General features: G+C 35.1%; 2 protein-coding genes across 2 annotated transcripts; both read right to left on the bottom strand.

The window, feature by feature from the left end:
- Positions 1 to 954, bottom strand: LOC127231560 (olfactory receptor 147). Its single transcript, XM_051197165.1, has one exon. It carries the CDS (start codon positions 940 to 942, stop codon positions 1 to 3), a length of 942 nt encoding a protein of 313 aa, XP_051053122.1. The 5' UTR covers positions 943 to 954.
- Positions 955 to 7077: 6123 nt separating this feature from the next.
- On the bottom strand, positions 7078 to 8034 carry LOC127231410 (olfactory receptor 143). The gene has a single exon (XM_051196937.1). The coding sequence runs from the start codon at positions 8017 to 8019 to the stop codon at positions 7078 to 7080; it is 942 nt and encodes a 313-aa protein (XP_051052894.1). The 5' UTR covers positions 8020 to 8034.
- Between the last annotated feature and the right edge of the window lie 1730 nt (positions 8035 to 9764).

Below are 9764 nucleotides of genomic sequence, written 5' to 3'. Positions count from 1 at the left end.
TTAATATCTGTCTTTCCTCTGAAACTTAAGCAATGATTTCCTTAATGCCACCTTGACATCCTTGTTCCTCAGACTGTAAATCAGGGGGTTGAGCATGGGTCCAATATTAGTGTAAAAAACTGAAGATATTTTTCCTTGTTCCATAGATCCAGAAGAATACTTAAGATACATGAATGCAGCTGATCCAAAGAAAAGAGAAATCGCCATGATGTGAGAGCTACAGGTACTGAAGGCTTTTGATCTTCCCTGCGTGGATTTGATGTTGAGAATGTTGGCAAGGATGAAAACATAGGAAATGAGGATAGTAAAGCTAGGGACTGTGATGTTAATACCCACAACTATGAGAACTACAACCTCATTGACATAGGTGCTGGTGCAAGAAAGTTGAAGGAGGGGCAGAATGTCACACAAGTAATGGTTGATGACATTGGCATTGCAGAAGGTCAGTCTGAGCATGCATCCTGTGTGAGCAGAGGCTCCAGCAAACCCCATCCCATAGGCAGCAAAAGATATCACAGAACAGATCTGAGGGGACATGGTGACCTTATATAGCAGTGGATTACAGATGGCCACATAGCGATCATAGGCCATAGAAGTCAACATGTAGCACTCAGAGATAACAAAAAAGAGAAAGAGAAACAGCTGAGTCATGCACCCCACATAAGAGATGGTATTCTTCTCACAGATGAAGTTCATCAGCATTTTGGGACTGAAGACAGAAGAGTAGCAGAGATCAATGAAGGAGAGATTGAAGAGAAAATAGTACATGGGGGTGTGCAGGTGAGGATTGAGGCCAATCAGGGTGACCAAGCCAAAGTTTCCCAACACTGTTATAATGTAAATCATTAGGAACAGATAAAAGAGGGGCAGCTGGAGCTCTGGACGATCTGTCAACCCAGCAAGAACAAACTCAGTCACCAAAGAGTCATTTTCAGCCAGCATGCTTTTCGTTGAAAATCTATGAGAGTAGAAAATTTTATTAGTAGGCAAACCAATAGTGTTTCTAAGCTTTCAACATCAGCAGAGTTAGGAATAATTCATAAAAGTCATCCTTTGACATATGAATATATTATCACATTCTCCAGTTATGGCAACTTTGAGACACATTGGCTGTATTATCTTCATGACATGAATACTGTGATAATATTCTACCCCTGCCTCACCATATGGAGATAGAATATCTCTCCTGCATGCCTAGCCATTGATAAAATTAGGAGGTGGGATGTGTTGTACAAAATGCACACTCTTTCATCTGGTCTTTCAAGTCCCATTCCTTAGTTTTATTAGACAACCTAGTTCTTCTGGGATGACCAAGAGAATTCCTATAGGGCATCAACCACACAGATATTCCTTATAAAAGGGCAATCCTCACAGTCTGGAAGGTTTCTGTAGAGCTTACTACACAGGCTCTATGGAGCTAACAATTTATAGTAGGTATGAGCATATATCTTAATATGTACCACTAATTGTGTCCTTCCGTGTTCCTTCACATTTTCTTCCACTCTATCCTATATTCACATAGTATGGAGTAATTTTTTGCATTCAAAAGTCTATAAAGCCCCAAAATAGGAAATAGAAATTAATATGGGTATGGGTTTCATTAGTGATAAAGATTTTTAATGCCTAAACAGTAGTTTTATGATATATAAGCTATTTATGTACATGATACATTAGTATTTTTTAAAAATAGAATACATAGCCAATTCACATTAAGATAGCTACACATTTCACATGTTACCTTGACCTATTATGCCTGTCTTGCCATTAGATGGAAGAGGAAACCAACACCATGAGCAAGAAACACAGGCAGGCAGACGGTAGAGTCTGAGTTATGCATTACTGATTTGTTGCTGTTGCTGTTGCTGTTATTATTCAGTGTAATAACTATTCCCCTTTGTAACCCACAAGAAGATTTGGAGGCATGAATAAAGAATGAAGGAACTCACCTTTTCTCCTTTACAAACAGCCCTCTATATATGTTACATCGCCATTATCCAGGAGGTAGAATTGGCATCAAATGTGACAAAAGTAGCCAGATGCCATCACAAAATCCTGTATAACAAAAGTGTCATAGCATAGGTCTCACAATCTGAAGATAGGGAGTCACTCTGAAATGTAAATAACACGTTTAACTAGTCATTTCCCCAAACATAATAATGGGAAGCCACAGATGTCACTCCCGAGCCACTATGTAAATGGAGATCATGGTCTGCTTATAATTCTTTTGGACCTGATTAGAAATTCAGAACAGGTATCCCCTAAGGAACACTCATCTAGGAAGTTTAAATCCCAGTTTGTCATAGTAGAGATACACTTTTCACCAGGGACTGTCTAGTCCACTGGGCATAGATTAAAGAGATGTAAATATAATTTATATCATTTATATCATTAAAATTTTCACTACTCATGAATTTATGGAATAAACTAGTTATTGTAAAAATCTGTATATAGTGGAAGTAAATTTTATTTGTTATGCTTATTTTTAGTAATTTTATTTTTTCCATTTATTATTATTATTATTTTCTTATTTTATATATCGATCCCAGTTCCCTTTTCCTCTTATCCTCCTATGCCCCCCGACACTCCCTCCCATCCCATTCATCACCCATTTTGCAGGGAGGGTAAGGCTTTCCATTTTTCATTACAGTTTGTCTTCCCTTTTTCAGACAAATATTTACGTACAATAGAATAAATTTTTAAGAAAACATAGCTTCATAATTTCCACTCATACATGGAGCTATACTTATGAAAGGATGTGTATTTTGGTTTATTTATAGGCAAAATTGATATGTTTAATATATTTTAATGTAAAAACTTATAGCTTAAAATTACCTGAAAACATTACTAGAATTAATGTGCAAAAGTATTAATCAGTACATTCCAGAGTGGAGGTTTTAATATTAACCTACACATAAACAAAAATTAGATTATTTTCCTTTACAATGAGATCTTAATTTAACAGTTTTATTTAGCTTTTTTTACACTAATGTCCAATAAGAACTTATAACTAAACCCCCCTAAACAATGACTAACATTCATCATCCATTGAGTAACCAAACCCCACCCATATCCCATCTCTTGGGACTGTGGATATCATTCTCTAGACTACATTAATACAAATATAGACTATGCATTATACACAAGCCAGCCAAAGATGAGATTTTGTTTTATGTTTGAGCAGGTAATACCACATCTTGTAGTTCTTTTAGGTTTATTTCTTTATTTCTGTAGTCAGAATTTCAGAGGGCCTTCCTTGATCAAACTTGGTCCATATAAATCCAGAATGAATTAGTCTTTCATTTCCTATAGAAATAAAAGTATAACCCTTCACCCAACATAATATATTTTTTGATTTACATTTTGAAGTTAACATAGTTTTAAAAATATATAGGTTGGTTTATTTCCATAATCTAATGTCTCTCAGCAGCTGCTGTTTGCTCATAAGCAATATATATATATATATATATATATATATATATATATATATATATATTCAATACAACACCATACATGATCCAGACTTCTTGTATATTTTCCATCCTGAATGGCTTATTCCCTTTTATTATTTATAAATGATTTACTTTTTATGACTGTCTATACCTCTTAATTGCTGAAAAATATTTTGTTTATGACAATGTTTTCAATTTTATGTGACAAACTTGGTCCTTGTTTTATAATAAGGCTTTGTTTGTATGGGCATAATATTTCAAGAACAGAGGATGCAGTATCACAGTTTAGTCTATTTTCATTAGCATATTTTTAATTCAGTAGATTCTAAACTTCCTCATTAAAAGAACAGGCACTGAAACTTTCATTTGGTGACAAGAACTGGCAATTTTGGACTCCATCTCCACTGTCATTTGCAGAATTCATTAGGATTATTGTTATATGTTTTATGAATTCCCACTGCACTAGGTTTTCACACAATCCCTCTAATGCTCCTCAGTTCTAGTTGTCTCTCCACATTTGTTGCAGCTCCCCTGCTCCCCACCTATAAAGAATATTTCCTGCCTCCCAGGAATATCCATGTGGTATAGCCCCCACAGTCCCTTATTGTATACACAACCTCTTTCACTCTGCTTATTGTAGCTTGGTTATCATTTACTTAAGAACTAATATACACATATAAGTGAATGCATAGCATATTTGTCTTTCTGGGGCTAGTTTATCTCACCCAGGATGAATTTTCATCCAATCATCTGAAAATTTCATGGTGTCATTTTTTAAACAGCCAAATAATATCCCATTATATAAATGTACCACATTTTCTTTATGCATTCTTCTGTTGAGGGACATCTGCTATAGATATAGCAGCAATGAACATAGGTGAACAAGTGTTCTTGTGGTAGGCTACTTTGGGTATATGCCCAAGAATGGTATAGCTGGTTCTTGGGGTAGATTGATTGCGAACTGTGAGAAACTGCCATACTGAATTCTGTAGTGGCTGTATAATTTTTCACTCCCACCAACAATGGATAAGTACTCTCTTTATTTTACATTCTTGCCCACATGAGCTTTCACTTGAATTATTTGACATATTTATATCTAATTTCTTGAAATCTTTATATATTTTGGATATCAGCACACATGTGGATACTTGCACACATTCATATGAACAGCACACACTCATGCAAGGGGAATAAATTAAATAAATAAATAAATAAATAAATAAATAAATAGTGCCTGTTTCATTAGAAAACTGATCTAGGCTATGTTCTGGCTTGTTCTCCACCAGGCTAAGCTGCTGACTAGAAAAGAATACTCAGAGGACCCTTTGTATCATGAACTTATGACTCAACACTTACACCCAAAACTGAGTTCTTAAGAAATATTGCAGGCCTACTGAAACATGTGCAGATGAGTAGATTTCAAGCCATTTTTCACAAATCTGATTATTCACATGCAGCAAAGAATGAAGAAAGTGTTAAAGAATATAAAATATCTGTGAGAAGTCAACTTTAAACAATTTTATAATCATATAAATGTTATAACAAATAAAAATGCGTAACTCTAGTACCAATAAATTTATTCAGATTGATTGAAAGATTGAACTAATATGATGATTTCTCAGCCTGTATATCCAAATAAATGTTTTATAACTTTTTAAGTATCATGATCTACATAAATAAAAGAATCACAATTTAAAGATCTATCTTACTCCAAGCATGAAATAACCACTGTTTTTATGCTACTGTCCTGGAACTGAAGCAGTCTCTCCTGGTGGGAAGAATAAGGCTGCTGATATTCAGTAAGCTACAATTTTTATAAAGCGCTGCCTCAAGAATATGTTACCAGTAAATTGTCCCTGAAGAAAAGCAAACTTGATGTAGAACTGAATAATTCTCAGTGATGAGACTTCAGTGAGTCATTGAGAAAGATGCATCTACACTTGAGTTGCCATGTTCTTGTCAGACTCTGAAAATAACCCCAACAAACTCACTGTTTCTCCAGACTTGACTTGAGGACAAGCAATTCTTGAGTTTGTTGTTGGGTTTGTTGCTTTAAGTAGAATAACTGGAACTTTAACTTTGTGTCCAAAGAAAAAATACCTTATGTTGTACACAGAGGTTCACCTGTTCTTAACTGATTCAGATGCTGTAGACACACACAAAGGAAAAAGTGTGCAGTACATTTAACTATTTTATCTGTGTTCTGGCTGAGTCATTTTTTTCTCTACAAATGAATGTGGAAATAAATCAGTCTCCTTAAATATATATATATATATATATATATATATATATATATATATATTTAAGTAAGTGAACATGACTCAACAGAAAATTACTCACTCTCCTCAGTCTCAACATCTTAGAAAAATGATCATTAGCCATAAAAGAAGAAGAAAATATTTATTACTCTGTCTACCATGACTGTGCCACTTTAATGTGAGGGTTCTGTAGGAACGTGTATTTTTTTTTAACTGTATCTCAAATTTTTGCATTATCTCTATAATAGACATCACACTGAGTCTATTTTCTGACAGAATCCCAACTTCTGAAAGCACTGTGAAACAACTCTCTAGAAAGTCATGTCTCTTTTTTCACAATTATCTCCACTTGCATTTCTTCATCAAATACATGATGAGCGTGAATCTAGTCTAATTCATGAGATGTGTTACCTTAAAAAATCAACACTTTCCTTATACAGATAAGAGATACATAAAAAATAGCAATATGCCTACACAATTTATTTTTGACCCTAAGCATAAACCACAAACAAAAGCATGGATTCACTTTATTCCCAAACCTTAAGCCCTGCTTTGGTCTGATTTTGGAGAAAGTGAATATATTATCTTTGCAAGACTACAGTCATCATATATACACAACAGAGGGAATAAGTGGTCCTGTGTTATGTGAGTCTGTCATTTTGAAAACATAGACCAATCCATATATCAGAGATAGACAGTTACAATTTCAGTTTTATTCATTACCAAATGTAAGATTGTCTGTGTACTATGGGAGTCTATCAGAGGGACTAGGCTGGTGACATACTCAGAGACTTGTAAGGCTCGCATGTTATTTAAATATAGTACAGAGTTTAATAATAGATTTGAACCTAGAAGTCTAGAATAAGAAAACATCATTATAGAACCTCAAACAATCTTGAAAATTTGACAACTATGCTGTATCTACGTATTTGTCCTCTCTTATATAATTTAATTTAATTAATAAAAATCCCTGATCTCAGAAATCAAGCCAAGAAACCAAAATTGTTTCAGAAATGGAAGAAAGAAAGAAAGAAGTAGGACATAAAGAACACACTCTGTGAATTTCCTTGAGGAGAAAGGGCAGAAGGTAGGTATTGTTGTTTTTAGGAACAGAAAGAGAGAAGAAGAGGGTCTTGAATCTGATATAGGCAATGACCAACATCTGGGAGCCATAATGAAGCTGAGAACAACTTAACTGGGGAAAATAGACACCAGAGTGACATCTCATATTGGCAGGATAAGGGATTGCAGTAGAAATCTTCTCCAAGCTCTAGAGAGACAAGAAGAATGCAGAAGATGTGTAATGAGGAAGAGAAGAGAAAAGAACAGGAAAAATAGTGAGGCAGGGTTAAGGAAGTGTCACTGCTTATTCAGCGTGTGATTCTCTTCATGGTTTTCTTCACAGCAACTTTGACATCTTTGTTCCGGAGACTGTAAATGAGAGGATTCAGCATGGGGACCACAAGAGTATAAAACACTGAGAAAAATTTTCCCTGGCCCACAGTCTCAGCAGATGATGGCTTAACATAAGCAAGCAGCCCAGATCCATAGAAGAGACTGACAGTTATGATGTGAGACCCACATGTGCTCAAGGCTTTGGACCAACCCTTACCTGATGACATATGAATGATATTGAAAAGGATCATAGCATATGAAACTAAGATAATGAGACTAGATAAAATGATAATTGTTCCAACCACAGAAGAACTCACAAGCTCATTGACATAGGTGCTACTGCAGGAGAGCTGAAGGAGAGGGAAGATGTCACACATGTAGTGGTTGATGATGTTAGAATCACAAAAGTTCAATCTGATCATAAACCCTGTGTGAACCATGGCCCCAGCAAAACCCAGCAAGTAAGAACCAAATATCAGCAGACAGCAAATCTTAGGGGACATGACAGTTGTGTAATGGAGGGGCTGACAGATGGCCACATACCGATCATAGGCCATGGCTGTCAACACGTAACACTCTGAGTTGACAAAAAAGCAGAAGAAAAACAGCTGACTCATGCATCCTCTAAAGGAGATGGTGCTCTTCTCTGAAACAAAACTCATCAGCATTTTTGGGGTACAAACAAATGAATAACAAAAATCAATGCAGGATAGATTGAAGATGAAAAAGTACATGGGAGTGTGAAGATGTGAATTTAGGCAAATGAGGTTCATTAAGCTCAGGTTTCCCAACACAGTGGCTGTGTAGTTTAACAAGAAGAGGACAAACAGGGGCAACTGGAGCTCTGGTTGAACTGTTAATCCCATAAGAGTGAACTCAGTCACTGAAGAGTTCCTTTCTGTGGCCATTTGCTTCATTGGTTGCACGCACCTGTAAATATAGGAGTAGAAAATGACATTAACAAGTAACTCATTTTTGATTCCAGAGGAAGAACTGGAGTCACTGCTTACTAACTTGGGCTGTGAACACACAGCATGATGTACAAATAGCACAAGTGCTCTTGTTTGTTATTCATAAAGTTCAATTCCTCTGCCCTCACATCCATTTTATTTCCAAGTATCCAGAGTGAATGCATATAGAACTTCAATGTCTCTGAACATTATTTCTCCTGGTTTTCTTAGATTTTACCAGGGATTGGGGCAGAAAAGTGTAACATTTATATAACCCATAGAGATTTGTCAAGACAAAATTACTTACCTTTGTTTTCTGGAGCCTTCCCTGTTATTAGAACTCATGAGGTATTTCTGTTCACAATCTGGAGACTGCTGAAGTTAACAATAAAGATGCAAATGTCACTCATCAGTGAGACATGCCTGTGCTACTCTAGGAATAGTATAGGTAGAAGTAATATAATCTGTATTTGAGAACTTTGCCAGAAATTTATTTTCCCATATAGAAAAGAAAATCATCTTCTATGAATCTCTAAAATATCACTTGACTTAAATAAGAATACTTATCTTAAGGCCAAGATTTCTTAGAAATTCATTAGAAATCCAGGAAATTATTCTCTTTGTTATAGGATTTCTTCCTTCATTGAATGAGCTCTTTTGGGTAGATGTAGATTTAGCTGAGCTTATGTTTGTATGCAGTGTTATAACTAGTTTTGGATGCTTAAAGATAATATCATTTCCCAACAGGAGTACTTGGTCCTCAGGGCAAAGTTCTGACTGGTCCCCTTTCTCATTCTCCTCATTATACTTTGTACAACTCTGAAAGAGGAATGTCCAGGGACATGCTGACTTGGCATTTGCAAATTTCTTATGAATACAGTAATAAGCATTAGACCAATGAGCAACACTGTACAAAAATTTTGTACAAGGAGGTTTTCATTTCAGGTCAATATAAATTTAAATCCAGATTTCCCACTTTTTACTACAAAGCTGCAGATTTCTGTGACATTTATTTACAGATAACTGTAAAATAGATTTCTAAAAAATTATTTGGTTTTATATGAGCATAGAATTCTTCCATGGAATATGTAAATTGGTGGTTCAATTTTAGTCTGCAAAAAATTATAGGGTAATAATTTTAAATAAAAGAGCTATCACACTGTGTGACTCAATGAAATGATTTACAAAATCTATTAGAATTGTACTGGTTATCTGAAGAGGGACTGATAAGTTTTAGCTACCCTTTACTCCACATTCTTATTCATATATATTAACTTTCTCAGTTTTGGCACTATTGACATTTGAAGTAGATATCATCTTGTGGTGCTGTACACCATGAAGTGAAACAGAAACAGTATCTTATATTGGACCCCACCCCCTTCCCATTAATATCTTCTCCCAATGATCACATACACCAATTGTCACCAAACATATTTCTATATCTATTTTAAGACATTCTAGGATATTACTTAGACTAAGATAATTAGTTGCTAAAGTATGGCACATAATTAGGGTAAGTACTTTGAAATTAATATGATACATAAATCAAATTTTACAAAAAAATACCAATCTATTTTTTCCTGGAAAATTTTGTAATGATTTATTGTCTGTAATCTAAAAAATAAAGCTTGCCTGAAAATCAGAATGCAGAACTAAGCCACTAATTAGCCATAAAGGACAGGCAGTGTGTCCACACCTTTAATCCCAGCACT

Source organism: Phodopus roborovskii, unplaced genomic scaffold (genome assembly GCF_943737965.1).
Source record: "Phodopus roborovskii unplaced genomic scaffold, PHOROB, whole genome shotgun sequence".
NCBI lineage: Eukaryota > Metazoa > Chordata > Mammalia > Rodentia > Cricetidae > Phodopus > Phodopus roborovskii.
This window is presented reverse-complemented; position numbering and strand designations above follow the sequence as displayed.